This window comes from Suricata suricatta, chromosome 16 (assembly GCF_006229205.1).
Source record: "Suricata suricatta isolate VVHF042 chromosome 16, meerkat_22Aug2017_6uvM2_HiC, whole genome shotgun sequence".
NCBI lineage: Eukaryota > Metazoa > Chordata > Mammalia > Carnivora > Herpestidae > Suricata > Suricata suricatta.
The window spans coordinates 26,950,304-26,969,650 of record NC_043715.1 but is presented as its reverse complement, the minus strand read 5'-3'; the positions used below and the strand labels follow the sequence as shown (position 1 = coordinate 26,969,650).

General features: G+C 49.8%; 1 protein-coding gene across 2 annotated transcripts in view; it reads left to right on the top strand.

Annotated features, from left to right (window-relative positions):
* The window catches only part of GNAO1 (G protein subunit alpha o1), a 164,783-nt gene that overhangs the window by 72,709 nt on the left and 72,727 nt on the right, over nt 1–19,347 (top strand). For both annotated transcript variants that reach the window (XM_029924516.1, XM_029924517.1), the window contains exon 3: nt 11,807–11,948. In XM_029924516.1, the coding sequence (XP_029780376.1) occupies nt 11,807–11,948 (142 nt within the window). The remainder of the gene's footprint in view (nt 1–11,806; nt 11,949–19,347) is intronic.

The window sequence follows — 19,347 nt, the reverse complement described above, 5'->3', positions numbered from 1 at the left end:
AGCTCTAGAAGGCAGTGTTCTGAGCATCGCACCCCCGTGGAATGAGAGCCGGCATGTGCCCCCCACCCCCACCGCTGCACCGAGAATCCTGGGAAAGGACAAGGTCCACGGTGTTTTCCAGATAACGGCAGCAGAGGCTCTGTACTGGAATCACAGCGAGTCCTGGCCTTGCCCCTGGCTCCGTCTGGTGACAATTGGCAGCTGACATCATTGCTTCTGGCCCGAGTTACCCCTTATTAAAAATGGCATCTTTATAACAGATTTCTGCAAGTCACTGTCAACAGGACACATCCCTTGTTTTGTACCAGTCGTCCCCCTGGGGGACTGATTTAATCCTACTATTTTAAATACCCCTCTATTCTATGTTATTCTTAGAATATCAAGTTTTAATACAGTATTAATTACTAAGGGATCTCATCTGTTTTTTAAAAATAGTTTTTCTCATCATACAACGTCACCCCACAGTCAAATAGCCGGGCTGGAAGCTGGAGCTCTCCTCTCTTCTTTTCAAATAGCTGAAAAGTCCCATTTGTGCTCACACGCTTCACTGGAGCCCAGCCTGCAAGGCCAGGGGTCACCCAGCCGCTGGCTTGTTCCGTCCGGTTTTGTAGCATTCTGCCTTTATTAGGAGAAATTCGATCACAGTCAGGCAGCGTCCCCAACAGCTGACTTTGAGGCTGGGAAGGGCTCCCATCCACAAGCAGCCCAAGAGTCCCGCTGATGGCCACACGGGTTGCATGGCTGAGGCCCCACTCCAGTGATGGGACACCAGGCAGCCAGCGACAACTCCTGGGTGTACGGAGGCACTCGGCGTAGTTCCGGTTCAGGGAAGACAATACACCTTTGGGCTCCCAGATAAAAGGACTGAAACTTACGCTAACATGTGGACAGTGCTTCCTTCCGGTGGTGGGATGATGGCTGGGTTTTTTTTTTTTTTCTTACTCTTTTTTGCTTAGCTGTATAAGTTAGAATCCCTAAGTGTTCTGACAACAGGTCTTTCGGTCAGAGCTGCAGAAGTCAGGGAAAGAGGAGGGAAAGCTGCTATTTAAAGGCGATCCACAGAACAGAATCAGTGGTGGAAGTCATAACGGTTTGTGGGGGACACAGTTTTTAGTTTAATAGGCTGCTGTTTGTGTTCATGTATATTATGATAACGTAGAAGTTGTACATTAGCCCCACATGATCAGTTCCCTGCTGCCCTCTCTGACCTCATCCTCCACTCTCCCTCCACTTACTCCCTTCTGGCCCCTTTGGTTCTTCACCATTCTGCTAACACACAGGGTGCCCCAGGGCCTTTGCACTTGCTGTTCTCTCTACTTGAAATGTTCTTCCTCACATATATACAAGGTCTGGTCCTCATCAGTCAGGCCTCATATTTCCCATGCCATCTCCTTTTCTGGCTCCTAACTCCACTCCCCCTCACCGACCCCCCTCAGTCTACCCTTCTTGTGTTCATCACTCTATAATATCTATGTTTTTACATCTTTATTCTCTGTCTTCCCCCAACCGGACTATGAGTCCTTTGAAGCCAAAGGCTATGTCTGCCCTGCTCCCCACTGTCTGCTGGGTGCTGGACGAATGGCACCTGGCGTGTAGTAGTCAGTTGTGTGGATGAGAGGAGGAGGAAGAGGAAGCCGTCACCTTCAGGAGAGCTCTGGCTCTGCCAATCAAGGAAGCAGCCTTCCTGCTTCGACAAGAACAAAGCTTCTGACCCCCCCCCCCATCAGGGCCTCTGGGTTCCAGTGACTCTGCTCTTCTGGAACTCTGGGAAATCAGAAATCAGGGTCCCAGCATCATTACTTTATAAAACACACACATCTCACCTCTGCCCAGCCAGTGGTCTCTGAGCCAGCCGTTCAAAGCATGAGTACCCTCTGGTCCCCCCCCCAACTCATTTAGGTCAAGACCCTGCTACACTGGGTAGGGGGGGGTGCCCGTGTCCCGAGAGATAAGACTAGAGGCTTAGCCCTGGTTTAGCACCGATCGGTCTGTGACTTTTAAATAATATCAACAACTGGCCACTAATGGCCTGACTGCGTGCCAGGTGCTCGCCACATGGTCTTCAATACTGCTGACAGCCTGTGAGGGACAGAGTCATCATCCCCGTTTACGGACACACACAGATCTGGGGCCACAAAGATTGACAACCTGCCCACGGTCCACACTGTGAGCGAATAGGACAGTCAGGGTGTGTCCAGCTCCTAATGGGCGCTCGCTAGATATTCTGGAAGGAAGGAAGAAAGGGTGTCCTCTCGGGGATTGGCGCTGCTGCAGGGCCTGGAAACACCCGCCTCCCATCCCCCTGCTGACCCCGCCCACACAGCCCCTTCCAGACCACTGTTGGCTTGCTCTGCTTAGTCCTCCTCTTGGGGGCATCACAGAATCAGGAGCCAGGGTCAAACCCCACTGGGCATGGCACTTCGACGCTTTGTCAAGTGAAAGTAAATGTAACCGTCAGTGGGAGCACCAACAGGAGAAATGAGAGCAGAACCTTCAGCAGGGCGCTCCCCTCTGCCTGTTTTCCTGGGGTGCCTCCCATCAGCTGTGCCCGCCTCACGCTGCACTGCTGTTCCTGCCAACACCCTTAGCCTGGCCAGGGCTTGTGACATTTCCCACATTGACTTGGCATACGGTTTTTACTTTCTCCAGGAGGTTGGCTGGAACCCTCCCTCAGGAGGAAACATCAGGCCTATGTAGGCTCCAGACCCAGAGCCGCCCTCCTGACTGCCATCATCTGGGCCCACCTGCCAGCCCAGGAAGTGCCTTCTGTCCCTTTGGTGCATGTCCCCAGCACCCCGTGCATCTGCCAGGGCCTCTGGAAGACACACAGAGACCATGCAGAGAAGTGGCTCTCTGGAGCGCCACCGTGGGGTGTGCCGTCCCCCTGCATGGAGTCCTGTCTCTGTCCCTGTCTGTGCTCTACTCTCCAGGCTGCTCCCTGAGCCCATGCTGGAGGGCGTCCTCCTGGATCTCTTTCTGGGGATATTTTAATTGCTGGTAGTGCTGACTCCAGTTATAATTTAATTAATCATTTATGAAGTTACTTATTCAATATCTACCTTCTGCAATAGAATTCAAGCTCCATGAGGTCAGGAATTGTGTCTGTCAGTTCACTCTTATCTCCCCAGCACCTGCTACAGTGCTGGGTATACAGGAGGTGCCAGAAAAGTGCATGAAAAGTGAATTAGGGAATGAGTGAATGAATAAATGGACAAAAATGCTTACAGAACACCATTAAAGAAGTCTCCAAATTATTGGGAACTAGAGTTGTCAAGACCAAAGGGGAAATAAATCTTTGTTTTGCAAACGATAGATGTTTTTCTCACCTGGTATGACCCATCAGCTCCCCTGCTTCAGGGCAGCACTATGGGAAGTGAGAGGCCTGTGGCATAACAGGAAGGCCTCTGGGGATTTTTGTCCCTACTCTGCCACAAGCTAACCATATGCCTGTAGGCAAGTCTTCTCTGTACATCACACTTTCCCACCTGGAAAATGACTTTTTCTATGTTGGCTCCAGATCGGACCATTTCTCTATCCCTGGCAGAGGGCATCCTGGGAGGGTCACCATCTACCTTTGTTATCAGATTGCTCAGGGTTGATCTGGCAGTCAGCAGTGTCACTGGGAACCCTCTAAACCCCTTTCACCTCCCATCCTCAAGGTGGTGGCATTGAACCTCATGGTCACAAGATGGCTGCCATGGTGCCAGTATTTACCTTCTCACACAACTACATATAAAGACAAGAAGCCAGGATGGGGCCGGTGGAGGGACAACCAGGGTCAGGGGAGTAGAGACTAGGGAGGCAGGAAAGCTGCTCTCAAAAACCTCTCTCTTTGGGGGGCACCAAGGGGGCCCAGTGGGTTAAGCATCCAACTTCAGCTCAGGTCATGATCTCACAGTTCATGAGTTTGAGCCCCACATCAGGCTCTGTGCTGTCAGCTCGGAGCCTGAAGCTTGGTTCGGATTCTGTGTGTCTCCGTCTTTCTCTCTCTGCCCCTCCCCTGCTCACGCTCTGTCTCTCAATAATAAATATATGCTAAAAAACAAAAAACAAACAAGCAAACAAAAAGAAACATCCTCTGTCTTTGGACCAAGAAGGAAAACCATTTCTAAGAGACATTTCTGGCCAACCTCCCTCTTCATCTTACTTGAACGGGGTCACATGGTCACCCTTAGCTGCAAGGGAGGCAGAGAAAGGAACTCTGGTGAGAAGGGAATGTCTGTTGGGTGGCGGCCAAAATGTCTGACACAGAAACCCTTCAGGTGGCCCTGGGCAGGCAGCACTTTATATCATTAGCCTTGGTGTTCTTAACACTTGCCTTATCATCCAGAAGGAGAGCCCCAGGGGGGCAGGCACCAGGCCTCACAGCTTCAAAGTCTGGTAAGATCTTACGTCAGGCTGAACCCAAGTGAAACATGTCAGGAAATTCCTATTGATTAGTGATTCTACCCCTTTTTACTCCATGCCTCTCTCCTAATGGGCCCCCTGCTAAACACAAGTATCTGTGTCCCACTGAAAAAGATGTGTTGTTCTAAAAATACCAGATGCAAATTTTTTAATGAGACAAAACAAACACAGAGTAAAAAAAAATCACCGAATGCCACCACCCAAAAGTGATTATTGATGATACTTTGTTAAGCATTCTCCCCCTCTCCCTCCTCCCTCCACACCCCTTCCTCCCACCAACACCACCACATGCAAATGTACTTTTATAAAAATGGCCGAGCAGGACACACATTGAACTCTGACTGGTGTTTTCAGCTTACAGTCCCGTTCAGGCCCCATGCTCCCCTATGGGCTCTGCGGATCCCCCACTGCTGGGGTGCGAGCCATTAAATCACTGGCATCTCACCGTTCACTGTTGGATTGAAAATGTGTTCTGTGACGCCAGGGTGGCCCTTTCCCTCCACTGCTCGGCAGCAGTGTGGCTCCAGCCCGTTGCTGACCAGATCTCCCGTGAGGGGTCACATGAGCGAGGCACTGAGCGCTGACCCAACCTGGACAGTCACGTGTGAATCTCCAGCTGAGACCGGAAACACATTTTGTGATGTCATGAAGCAGCACCCAAGTCAGAACCCCCAGCCTTTCAGCCCACTGCTGCTCTGTGATGTTCGCTAGGAAATTGAGAAGATTCTCTGCTTTTGCCAAGAACGCCCCTCTTCCTGCCCCATCTTCGCTTCGGTGGCTGTGCCTGGCTTCCTCCTGGAGGCCAGCGGCCCTCTCCTGGCCCCCTGGCCTCCCTGCCTTGTGGCCCCTGTCTCCTGAAGAGGACAGACAAGGTGCAGCCAGCCAGCGGCACCTCCACCCCCACCCCTTCCCCGCTCACCAAGTACAACAACAATAACAATAATAACAGTGGGGTGACTGAGTGCTCACGATGCCCAACTCTTGTCTTTACGTACCACGGCTGGCGAGAGAGAGTACGACCAGGTCCGTCACCATGGAAGGCTGAGGAAGCTGCAGCACTGGGCTGTTACAAAGATGGCCCAGCCCCACAGCTGGGGTCTGGCTCCCAAAGCACCCCCTTAATCTAGATCTGCAAAGGGACTATGGTGGAGGCAAGAGAGACCATTCCAGGGCAGGGGAAAGGGTGCTGAGAAAGTGGAGCATTTAATCCAGCCTGCAGAAGGCGTGAAAAATCGTGTTCCAGCAGCTTAGGGCCCCTGAGTTCCTGAACCTCCAGAAACGGGGGGTAACACTGTGTGCGTGGGGGCATTTGCCATAGTCTCGGAGGCATCTGTGATTCAGGGGAGGAGAGTGCTGGGCCAGATGATTCTCCAAGGTCCTTTCCAGCTCCTGAGCCTGTGCTTCTGTGACCATATAAGGCCACTGTGCCCAGGGAGTCTCACTACAGCTGAGTGCTGTCCTGCACTGAGAGGAGAAGCAGAGAACAAAGGAGCCCGGGCCCAGGCCTCCTGCAGGCTCTCCAAAGCAGTAAGAACGAGGAGCCAAGGCAGGGGAGGCCAAGGGTCCCTCCTTGTTGGCCTCTTCCCAGAACGCTTCCCAGAAAGCTCAGACCTGCTCCGGTGGCTCGGATGCTACCCTCCCCCTCTCTCCCCGCACTTGCACTTGACATCTCCTCCCTCAGTTGTGTTGCCAGGTTTCCAGAGTCTAACTGGTGACTCCTGTCCAAAGTGAAACACTCAGGGCCGCAGAGTCAGCCCTTGCCTGTTCCCCATTTCTTCTGGGGAGCTTGGTCCACCCCTCAGAGTCCCTGAGTTTGCAGCATCTAGCTTGGCTTCCCTTTGCTACCCTGGCTCTGCAGGTATAGGAATTCTGGAGGATTCCCACCGTAGCACGCACACACACACACACACACACACACACACACACACACACCCTTTAGTGAGCTCCTTCGAGAGGGGGGTATCTTATGCGTCTGTCTACTCCAGACTCACAGTTATGTCCCACCTTCTCTGAGTACTGTCCAGAGTACAGTCCTGTGCCAAATAACGTGGGGAAGAGGACCTGAGACAGACGTGATGTGGCACCTGGCCTCCAAGGGCTGACAGGCTGGGGGGAAAGACAGAAAATTAATAAACAAGTTTACTAGGAGGTGATCTCTGATTATTGTTATTATCAAGGTGCAAAACATGTTTTAGTCATGACTCTATTATAAGTGACAGAAACCCAAGTCAAATTAGCTTAGGCAAAAATAAGAGAGAGTTCTCTGGCTCCTATCACTCCAAAGTGTAGAGATCGGGTTAGCTTCAGGCATGGCTTGATCCAGTGGCTCAAATGGTTGATGTCTCTGGGACTTGATTCTGCACTTGGATGAAGAGCAGTTTAATATGATGGAGGGATGCCACTGCCTACTGCTAAGGTGTCTCATGCAGCCCCACTCCTGCTTTCCAAGCCCTGGGATGACCTCCTCCAGGGCTCAGACCTCACACCGGGCTGCCTCTCTAGCCCCTGACCAGATTTCTCCTTTCCTTGCTCCACACTCCTTGGGCTGATATTATAGGACATGTTCTGATACTCACTATGTATGTGAAACCTCTGGACCTTCTGGGAACCTGGATTCAGGGAACCAAGGCAGAAGTAGCGTCGCTGCCTCTGTGTGTCTGTCTGACGGTCACCAGTAAGGTCTCTTATGCCACTTTGACACCTACCGGCTGTGTGACCTCAGGTAAGTGGTTCCATCTCTCTGAGTTTCAGTTGTCTCATCAGTAAAGAGGCGGTGGTAGTTTTTATCTCCTAGGATTATTTTGAAGATTAAATGAGAAGGGACATGTAAAGCCCTTCACACAGAGAATAAACCCTCAAACATGAGCTGCTATTATTGATTGTTTTATACCGCCGATGAAGGAAATTGTGTTTGGGGGATTTTGGACTGTAGAATGAGGATATGTATTATTAATAGCTACAGTTTATTATATACTTATATATGATCGGCACTTTCCATGTATTCCTCACAACAGCTCCTTGCATCCCTCCATCATGTATTCCTCATCAGCGATAGAGCTGGTGTTGCTCACACCCGTCTGACTCCTAGGACTAACCACTGCTCTGCTCTGCCTCTCTGGAATGCAGTGGGGAGATAGAAAATAAAGGGGCCTTAAATGATACTTGTAAGGACACATGACTCCAAGCAGTGCCGGGAGGGTGGGAGGTGGAGAAGATGAACCAGGCGGTATTTAAACAGTACTGGAAGGATGGACACTAAAAACCTCAGCGTTGTTCCCTGAGTGGCAGGACTACTGATAATATGGGTGTTGTTGTTGGGTTTTTTTTGGGGGGGGTGTTATTTTATATGGCCCAAGTTTTCTAGTGTTTGCACTTACTGCTCGGTAGTTAGAGGGCAATATAAAATCCTGCCCTGAAACAGGAAGTCCAGTTGTCCAGTTTTAAGCTAACATAAGCCAGTTTGTACAAGTTATGGAACACCTAATCGTGACTGGAGCCAGTTTTCCCAGCATTGCCTCATTTCTGCAAACCTCACGTGAAGCTTCTTTTTCTGGGGCCACCCCAGGCACCAGGCTGAGACCTTCCCAGTGGTTTTCAGCCCATTCCAGCTGGAGGACTGAGGTGTGGTAGGAGAGTGTCCTGGCGGACCTGCACTCCAGTCCTGGGCTGTGAAGACCGTAGGTCAATTACTTAACCTTGCTCAGGCTCTCTTCCTCTCTCATCAAACAGATAGAATAAAAAACCTACCCTCCCTGCCTTATTAGGTGGCATAAGGACTGATACTCATGGGTGTGGGAAATGATCATCCCAGCCCTACGGTGGGGAAATCCTGAAGGCAGCCAAGGGTCTAGAGAGCATCCCCAGGAGAGTGGTAAGGCCCGCTGGTCCAGGACAGAGCATGAGAAATGCACTGAACTGACTTCAGAGAGAGTGTCTCAGGGACTGGCGAACCCTGGCGTCACCTCTCAGGTCACCCAGCAGGTCCCACGCTCTGAGGGGAGTCTGCTCATGGAACCAAGGTAACAACTGGCTTTTCTATATAGCTTTTTAGTTGTCCTAAAGTTTACAATCTGTGTCTTAACGTACCATCCTCACTTTTAAGTGCTTCATGTATAAGAAATTTTCAACACTCCGGAGGTTTCCATTTTATCCCTCCTATCCTTTGTGCTGTCGCTGCATAAGTTTTACTTTTATGTGTTATAAATAACACAATACAGGTTGTTATGTTTTTTTTAACCTTTTCCCTCTCTGCTTTAGTTTGGATAGTCTCCATTGCTGATTGTTCAAGCCCACTAATCTTCTATGCGTTCATTGCATACTGTGAAATTTTTTATCTTGAATATTATATTTCCATCTCTAGACATTCCGTTCTGTTTTTTCTTATATCTTCCATTTCTCTATGCATCATGTTCATGTTTTCCTTTAATTTCTTGAAAATATTTTAAATAGGGATTTTTAAAGTCATTGTTAATTCCATCATCTCTGTCACCTCTGAGTCTGCTTCTATTGACTGACTTTTCTCCTGGTTGTGCAGCACACTTTGCTTCTTTGCATAGCTGGGAATTTTGTATTGGGTGCTGGACATTGAAAATATTATATTGTTAAGTGTCTGATTCTGTCATCCTGATTTAAAAAGTGTTGGACTTTATTCTATCAGGAAATTAAGTTACTTGTGCGTCAGCTTGATTATTTTTTATTTGTTTTTGGTTTTTTTTTTTTCTTTCTAGTTTTTAAGCTTTGTCAGGGAGGGTCTAAAGTAGCTTCTACGCCAGGACTGGTTTGGTCCTCCTGCCATGGCATGAGACTTCTCGGCTCTCTGCTGAGTGATCCACCTGGTTAGCAAGGACTCTCCCTTCTGCCTGATCAGAACTCACACATCTCCCAGCCTTGAGTGTTCACCATATAAGCTCCCTGATGCCTATTCCTTGCTGAGCCCTTGCAATCTCTCCCTATTCAGCCAAAGATTCGGGAGACCCCTATTCATATATCTAGAGCCTCCTCCCTCTCTGTAGATTTCTTTCCTTTGCACTATGCCCTTCAAATTCCAGCCACCTCAGGCTTCCTGAACTTTGACTGTTGTCTCATCAACTCGGGAAGCCCACTGTGCTCTTGCGGGGTTCTCCCTCCCTGCACTAGGAGCTGGTAAATGCCTCCAGGCAGAAAGCCGAGGCAGTCACTGAGCTCACCCTACTTGTTTTCCCGGCTCCTGGATCACAGTCCTGTACTACTTATTCTCCAGTGCCTGAAACTGCTTGTTTCATGTGTTTTGTCCAGTTTTCTGCTTGTTTACAGTGGGAACTGGCAGTTTCCTTTAAGATCCCTCTGGGGTGCATCAGTGATCCAGACTTGGAGGGGTACACTCCCTCCAGAAACTTGTACAGAAAGGGATTTAGGGTTAATGAAAGTCCATGAAAAGTCACAAGGGTCATTCTGATCTCTTCTTAGAGAACCCAAGATAAAGACTCACAACCCGGTATAAGTCCAATTTTACAACAGGAATTGTTAGTGTCTATCAAGCGATGGATGGATAAATAAAATGTGGTGTATCCATACAATGGAATATAATTGGGCAATAAAAAGAAATGAAGGCCAGCGATGCCTGGGTGGCTCTGCCAGTTGAACTTCTTACTCTTAATCTCAGCTCAGTTCTTGATCTCAGGGTCATGAGTTCAAGACCTGCGTTCGGCTCCACGCTGAGCGTGAAGCCTACTTAAAAGAAAACAAAACAAAACAAAACAAAACAAAAGAAATGAAGTACTGAAAAATGCTATGATTCATGATGAATCTTGAAAACATGCTAAATGAAAGAAGCTCATCACAAAAGACCATGTATTATATGATTCTATTTATATGATATGTCCAGAATAGGCAAATCTATAGAAACAGAATACAGATTAGTGATTGCTTCCTGGGAGGTGAGAGGGGGTAATTACTAATAGATACAGATTATTTTTGTGTGTGGGACAAAAATTAGACTGCAGTGATCATAGCTCAACCATGCAAATCTACCAAAAAACATTGACTTGCACGGTTTAAATGGGTGCATTGAATGGTATGAGAATGATATCTCAGTAAAACTGTTTTTAATAAAAAAGAATTGTTAGCGATTTCCATCTGTGCTGAAGGTAATGAATGAAGGAACGGAAAGGTGCCCTGGTGATGTAGAAGGTCTTAGCTCTCATGTTGGTGTCTGTACGTATCATCAGTCACATTCAACAGGAAACTGTGACCAGAGAAGAGTTTACATAGTTTTCTTCGGGGAGGTGGTGGCTACTGTTGGGTGTTAGTCTCAAATCCCATTCACTCCTTCTTAATTACTTCAGCTGTAAGAGAGCTCTTGCAAAGTTTTGGTTTCATCTCCTCTTCCTCACTTCCTCTCTTACTGGGAACCTGGTCAGCAGTGAGCACATACTGAGCAGCTGCCATCTGCAGGGAGGAGGGACAGTAGGGCATGTCTAGCCTCAATCTTGACCTTGAAGGAACCTGAGAATAGGAGAGCGGAGAGTGTCACGTGGCCTCTGAGAACTGTGAAGTCACCTTTGTGTCCTGTGTGTCACTATTCAGAGCCACCAGAATAAGGGTGACATGGTAGTCCGATCCCAGCCAAGGATGGAAGAGTAGGCACCCTCCTCCGTTGGTTTTTCTGTTGTCAGAGATGACGATGGTTCATTTAAGTGAGTCCTTTTTCCTTCAAGCACTGTGAGTTTTCTGGGAAAGAAATATTATCATTCATTTGCAGGCTTCTTGCTGGGGTCTTCATCAATGTACTTTTTTAAATTTTTTTAATATTTATTTATTTTTGAGAGAGAAAGAGACAGAGCACAAGCAGGGGAGGGGCAGCGAGAGAGGGAGACACAGAATCTGAAGCAGGCTTCAGGTTCTGAGCTGTCAGCACAGAGCCCATCGTGGGGCTTGAACCCATGACCCGTGAGATCATGACCTGAGCCGAAGTCAGATGCTTAACCTACTGAGCCACCCAGGTGCCCCCTTGTCAATGTACTTCTAAGTGGGAAATTAAGTTAAGACGCTGAGCTTTGCCTAAAAATACTAATAGCTAACATTTGTTGAGTTCATCGTATGTGCCCCTCCTGTTCTAAGCACTTTTCCAGTATTATCAGCACCTTGTCAACTAATATTTCTTTCACTATAAATAAGAAGTGTAAAGACACTGCATTCCTTTTTGCCACTACTCTTTTCAGCTTAATTTCAGTAACTTGGGTAGGCTCTTCCTTCAGATTGTATGGTACTGATGCGGCAGCTCAGGGAATCACCAGCCGGATTGGACCCAGTCCTCAGCCAGCTACGCCAGGAGGTTGGCCCCAGGGGCTTCATGTGCCTGGCGTTCTTGATGCCGAGTGAGGACAGTGCATCAGATGTTCTGTGTGTGGTTTTTCTCCAGGATCATCCACGAAGATGGCTTCTCCGGAGAAGACGTGAAACAGTACAAGCCTGTTGTCTACAGCAACACCATCCAGTCCCTGGCAGCCATCGTCCGGGCCATGGATACTTTGGGCATCGAATATGGTGACAAGGAGAGAAAGGTAGGCCGCTGGGCCCATGGGCTCCACAGGGAGGGCGCCTGTGCTCTTTACAATGTCAGCTGCCTCCCAGGAACAGGAAGAGACTGCTGTGTGCGATAGAGAAGGCTAGCCATCAGCCCGAGCCAGTGTGTCTGTCAGCCTGGCAAATACAGGCAAACGGGGCCTAGGTGATGGGCACACCTCCCAAGCAAAGTTGCCAGCAAAGACAGCGGCCGCAGAATTAGTTTATTTTGCATATGACAGAGGGTTGGTGACTGTCCTAAACTGGACCTCCTACAACACACAACATTGTACAAGTACTTGTCCTTGGGCAATGAACTTGAACAGAAAAAGCATCTCCCCTCCTTAGGAGAACCGTGCTTACCTTCTTGGGAGTGGGGGGCAGCCATTCGAATTGACTCTCTTTCCTCCTTCAGACCTCACTCTTCCAAGTGAGTCTGAGGACCAAGGGGGCTCTCCTTCCTGTAGAAGTTGACATCCTGAAATGGGGATTGTTTTTCTTTTTTTTTTTCTGAACTTTTTAATTAACATACAGTGTAATATTAGTCTCAGCTGTACAATTTAGTGATTCAGTGCTTATAGACAAGGGACTGTTTTGCAGTTGAGTTTCCAGGGGTCTGACAAGCTGTGACTGGATTAAGTGCATAAAATATTTGCAAACATTTGCATGAACTGTAAGACTGAACCACATACAGCTACGCGTGGCAAAGCGAAATTAAAGAGGGGAAGGGAAACCTAGAGAATTCTGTCCTGGAGTGGCTCCTTGTGCCGTGGTGGGATTGTGAATCCCAGCAGTCCTTTCCCTGTGTCCTGGAGGGTGGAGGAGGGCAGCAGGTGGAGAGGTCTTTGAGTGCCTGGGCCCCGTGCTGGAGACCCTGGATGGAGAGAATTAATCTGGGATTAATTAATGCGGGATTCAGTGGTGTGCTCTATACATATCCTGTCTGCTAAAAATTATCTCCCTCACAGAGGAAAACTGTCCTTGTCTGGTAAGTAGTCTGTGGCCAATAGCTTTACAGGTAAAATTCAGTAATTTATGCACAAACTTCTAATTCCATAGGGCAGAGTCCTCCCAGCTAAGGCACCGGCTCCTTCTCCATGGGGGTATTTGGTGACAGAGGGTGTGTTGGAGGCCGGCCTGGGATAGGGACACCTTGCACTGGTCCGAGGGCCCCCGTCCCCTGCTCCTCTGGGGGGCCGAGTCCCCCAGTGGTTCCACAGAGGAAGCACCTTCCACCTGGGTGACCGGCTTTCGTGTTGGTCATAGAAGCCGGGCCTGGGGAAAGAGGGGCCCTGTTCGTTCTTCAGTCTTACTTCCATGAAGCATAAGCTGATGGCTTGCAGTGTGCTGGGCACAGTGCTGGCAGCCAGGGATCCGGGAATGAGCACAGAGGAGGCTGTGCCCCGAGAACCCAGGCAGCCAGCACATCCCTACTCAGGGCATCAGAATTAGCCAAGATGGCTACGGGGCTCCATCTGGTCTAATAATACTGGCCACAGTGATAATGGAGAGCTATCACTTAGTGAGCACCTTCTAGCTGCTGGGTGCTGTGCTAAGCATGTAATATATGTTAACTCATTTTCATTAACTTAGGCATTCAAGCCCAGAGTAGGAAACGGCCTGGTGTGATCTTTAGACAAGGGAAGGCCACAGGCCTCTTGGCCAAAGAGAGAGCGAGGTGCCTGAATCTCCATTAACCAAATGACCGCTTCAGAACAGAAGGCATGTGCATCCCGGCACATGCCCTCCACGCTTACACACACACACGCGCACGGCCTGTGAGATGGCCCAAGGGTATGTGCGTTCACTTCCATGCCCACCTCCCAGCCAACATTTCCTTCCCAAAATCTCCTGCCCTGATTAAAACCCAGAAAAGTCATTATGACTTCGGAATGCTTTTCTTCTTCAGGTCTGAAAGCGCTACTTCTTCCTGTGGGATTTTTTCTTTCTCTCCATTTTATTACTCTGAACAGAGAGGTGATTGCTTGGGAATTGGTAGGAATACCATTTATCAAGGACTTTGCCGAGGGCGGGGGGGAGGGGAGCTGGGGCCTCTGGGGCCATGTCTCTGTGACACAGGACAAGACAGCCCTCACATAGGAGAGCAGGGAAGGTGCCAATGCAAAGGGAGACCAAGAACAGAGTGGGGGTGCCCTGGAGAGTCTGCTGGATGTGGTACGGTTGGAGCTTAGTCCTATTACAGCAGGTGGCACCGTGGCAGGTGCCTGGCCCATCCCTAGGGCAGCTCGGGCTCCTCAGGCACAATCCTCCTGGCTGACAAAGGCCTCTAGGCCTGTGGGCACCTCCTCCCTTTGTTATTTCACCTGTGAGGGGCAGAAAAGAAAAGCTGACCCAAGACTCAGGCCAATGTGAGCCAAGCAGCTGGAGAAGGTGTTTTCTGGAAGCTTGCTGGGCTGAGTGCAGGGGTCCCTTTACAGTAGTCTGGGTAGGGGTGTGGGGGCAGCTACTTCAGACAGAGTTTCCCCAGGACCTGGAAGGGGATGAAACTTGGCTAGGAGAAAGAGCCATGGAAGCAGAAGGGGACAAAGGTTCCATACAAGCATGAAGGTCCTGACAGAGGAGTGAGCCGGGCATGTTGGAAGAAAGAAAGCCTGAACTGCACCCTGGGAGATCAGCAGGGCCCTGGGGTATTGGAATCTTCCAGTCAGGTCTACCTACAGTTGGCCAGTTGGTAGATCAGGACACCTCTTTCCTCTCTCAGGACCCCAGGGGCTGCCCACCTGGAGGATCTGCTGTTTGGAAATTGTGAGAACTGCCCAGTGCAGAGCAGACCCAGATTTGTGTTTTGGCCTCTAAGGACCTCCTTTCATCTCTTGGCTTCCCCATCTCTGCCGTCCTCCCCACCCCAATACATCATGGATTATCTGGAGGAAGACAGCCCCACATCCAAAGGCTCCTTGGACAAGCCAGCTTTGCACTCTCCATGCAAAGAAGCATCTAGAAGCTTCCTTGCTTTACCTTATTAGAACAGGTGTCCTTGACTTCTCTTGGCAGCTGGTTCAACACCTGCCCCAACCCCCCAGTGCAGGGAGGAGTGGCTGGTTTCTCTTTCAGCCTCTCTGCCATGTGGACACACCTCAGGCCATATGACTGTGCATGAGCCCCCTCCTGAAAGAGCCTCTCCCTGGGGCAAGTAGCAGGGATCCCTCCACATCAGCCTGGGGTTTCTACATCCCATGCCCCAGCCACACCAGACCACAGACCCCCTCCCCAAAGACACCCCAAGCTCTCATGCCTCCAGCCTTGTCTTAGGTCGTACCCTCTGCTCCCAGTACCCTTCTCCCCTTCTCTTCCTCCTGGAATTCCTTCTGTTGAGTGAGAGCCAGCTTAGCTCCCTTCTCTTCCATGAAGGCTTTCTCTTCCTTCCCCTTGACTGTGAAACTCCGCTCAAGGCCTTCTCTCCATCGAGCATTTACTCACCCACTAGTATGAAAATTGGTTGTGTTACTGCTTCCGTAGAGCCATGATCCTTGCTCTGGAGCGTGTTCAAAACCCATTGGAGCAGCTAATGAAAGCAGTGCGCCTTCTCTGTCCCATGCACACATCTGAGAAATATTGTATATAATTTCAGGGGGCTCTGGATCTCAGAAAGCCCATGAGGGGAGCCTAGAATAAGAAATCTGTCATAATTTCAGGTCCTTCTGCACAAGGCTTGTGTCATTCACCTTTCAGTCCCCTCCCCACTCAAACAAACCTGCACAGTGCTCAGAATATTGTAGGTCTTCAAAACAATCCCTTGAGTAGAATGACATGTCTATCTTTCTCAGTTGTCAGAAGAAAGAAGTACCTGTAACTCATCACTGAATGAACGGATGTTGGTTGCGTATATACTATGGGTAGGCTTTGTGCTAAAGGACTCCGAGGCATTTGAGACAGAGCCTTTAAGGAACTGATCTCCTTGGGAAGACAGGGTTCACAAGCAGAATGGCTGGGCCATCAGGAGGTGTGGGAGGTCAGGGAGAGCCTCTCAGGGAAGAGAGGCTGGCCCAGACCTTGAAGCAGGGGTGTGGCTTGACAGGGACAGATGTGGGTAAGGAAAGGGACTTGAAGCAGCAGGAAGAACAGGAGTGAAGGCAGTGGGTTGGTAGTGACCAAAACAGAGCCGATGGACAGGGGAGGCCAGTGGCCAGAACAGAGGTTAGGATACTGCAAGGTGTGGGAGAGTTAGCAGATGCAGTTAGGTCCAGATGGGGGAGGCCTTGGAAGTCACACCAAGGAGTTTGGGTTTTATCCTATTGGCAGCAGGCAGCCCTTGATAGATTTTGAGCCAGAGAGGGATGAAAGTGAGTTTTTAAGGAAAGGATGGCTTGTGGGGGGTAGAGGGAGGGGGCGGTAGGCTGGAGTGTGAGGCCTCCATGGGAGGAAGAGCAGCAGAGGGGAAGAAGAGGGCCTGGGGTTGAGAAGGCTACTGGGGCAGAAAGGCACAGACCAGGAAACTGCGAAACCTCGGCAGGCGGCAGGCGGCAGGCAGGCGGCAGGCGGGGTGGGGCTGGTGCTAAGTCTCCTTGTGACCTCCTGGCTACTTAAGACCTGCTACCCAGTGGGAGTGATCAGCAAGCAGATAGATTAGAGACCTGAAGCTTTAGGAACTGAAGATGCTGATAACAGTGGCTTCCAATCTGTAAAGTCCAGAGCCCGGTTTACGTGATTTACATTAATTACCTAATGCCAACAGCTACTGTACAGAGGGTGCTATGGTTATCCCGATTTTGCAAATGACAAAAAATTAGAGAGGCTCCGTGAATTGCCCAGGGTCCTGCAGACAAAATATGTGCATATCTAATCTAGCTGGTAACTCTCCTGTAGCTGTAACCCATGTGGTTCAGGTCCAGAGCAGACACCCACTTAAACAGGCGCAGCACACCAGGCAAAACAGACCTTTGAAAGAATCTCCTTCTTTATCTGAAGTCTCTCTAAAAGCAAAGGGACCCAAAGGGTAACTCCTGATGCTTTTCTCAGATATCCTTTTCTGGCTTCCTCATGTCTGCCTCACCTCTACTCTCTCTCTTGAGCTGCTGTACCCCCAAATTCTGCAGATACCCCTCTCTACCCCCAGCCCTCCAGGCTTTCCCTCTCTTGGCCTCTTTCTCCTTCTCGCTCCCCCGCCTTTTCTCTGGCTCCTTCTTTTCCTCCTCTCTGCCTCTGAGAGGTTCCCTCTCGTCCTCTCCTCTCCCCCTTTTCTCCATCTGTTCCTCAGCTTCTCTCTTCTTCCTTGCCCTCCATCTCTCCTTACCCCCCTTTTCTCCCCTCCCTCTTCCTCCCTCCTTCTCCTCCACTCCTGCTCCCTCTCTCCGCCTTCTTCCCTTTCCTTCCCTCATTCTCGACCTCCCTCCTTCCTCATTCCCAGCTCATTATCATGTAAATTGTCTTAACCTTTGGAGCTGCCTCTTTCCTCCCAGTGCTTCCCGGGTACTCAGCCCAGGGCCTCCATCTGCATCACAAAAGCAGAGAAACTTGTCTGGCGGAACTGGCCTGGACCCCGAGGAAGAAAGGGTGGGGGAAATGACAATTACAGGATCAGAAGGTTCACCAGGACCAAAGAGGGGATGGAGAAACAAGCCCATGTTAACAGATGTTATCACATGCATATAACATATAAGCGTACGTAACATTTATGTGCATATCCGTGTATACTTACATATGTAATGTACACTGTAGACCAGTGGGACAGCAGGAAGAAGTAACACCTTGAGCTTGTAGGAGGCTTTACTCCGTTGAAAATACTCTCATTTTCATTTGTTCACCCTTTGTACATGTACTTATTTCTCTCATTAAATTATAAACTCCCTGAGGACAGAGTATAGGTCTTGAGTACAGTGTTGAATACTATGTCCATATTCCAACTGTACCACCAGCTCTACGGCCCTGGGTAAAATATTTAACCTTCTCAACACTCAGTGTTTTTGTCTTCAAAATGGACATAATCCTAATACCTCCTTCATTCATCTGCTGTAAAATCAAATGAGATCATGCATGCCAAGTGCTTAGGAGAGTGCCTGACACAGAGTTCCCAGTCCAAAAGTCTTGTTCTTTTGTTTGTTTGTCTAAAATTATCAATAAAATCTTGATAAATTATCCTGATGGCAACCTAGTGAGGAATGGGTGCAGTTTTCTCTGCATTTTGCATGGTAGAAACAGAGGCCCAGGTACCGCGCAGGGTCACTGACCCAGAGGGGGCTAAAGACCGGTGCTGGCGGGAATTGCTGCTGGTGCTCTTCTGTTCCACCAAGGGGCTTCATTAGAACCGCCCCCCACCAACCCCAGATAATGGCAGCTCTTTGGGGAGGCGGAATCAAATCTCACACTTGGTTTCCAGAATGTCATCGGATCTCCTCTGGTGAAAGGAAATCTTGACATTTAAGTCACACAGTGGAGCTCAGAACCCTATCTTTTTTTTTTTAATCCTGGAAATATTGTGGGCTCGTCTCCATGGCACACCCTGTACTTTGCTTGAATTCTAAAACGGACAAAAACAAGGATGCTCTCTGGCCTGTGTCTGCCCGCCTTCCCTGGGGCCTGGGGGAAGCTCTTTGGTGGTGGTCAGATCTGATGGGGGCTGGGGGAGGTGACAGGTGAAGGCCTCCTTGAGCCCGTGACCAAGCCCGAAGCCGGGAAGGGGCTTCTGCTGGGCAGCAGCACGAACCCCTGTCACGCTGCACACCAGGCCCTCTGGCTGTCCCAGCCCAGGCTCCGCCCCGCTCTGACCTTTTGCCTGCCCAGATCCTCAGAGCTGGAAAGTCCTCCATTTAAGACCATCTAATTCTACTGCTCCATTTTACAGATGGGGCAGAATAGGCCCCATCCGGCCCAAACAGGAAAGGGACCTACTCAGGGGATGATGTGGCAGCCCAGGACTAGAACTTCAAGTTTTCGGAATCACCATTCACTTCACTTTCCATCTGACCAGCCTGCCTCAAATTACCCAGCCAACATGAGGCCTCATTTTGGCCAGTTAGTCATTTCACAAACACTTACCGAGCACTCCCTTCCTGGCTGACCGTGCACAGGGCAGCAGGGGGCTCCCAAGCTTGGGCAGAGATCCTGTTCCTCGGATGAGTAGCAAGGTAGACTTCTTGATTTCTGAGACCTCATGCAGCTCTGACAGTCCTGCTCTGCGGGACTCAGTGCAGCCAGGCCAGCCCCCTCCCTGGGGTCTAAAGCGACTTCGGGCTCCAGGTTTGGGACACACACCCGTTGTTTAAACCCGGTCATAAGAAGCCCCACATCTCGCTGCTGAGACCTTGGCCCAGGGCTGCAGCACCAGGCTCACCCATCTGCATGTTCTCCCCATCATTGTGTTCAGTGCAGGGCAGGGGTCAGCGGACAGCTGAGCTCATGAGTGATTCCATTCTTCAGCAGGTGTCCCGAGGCCAAGGG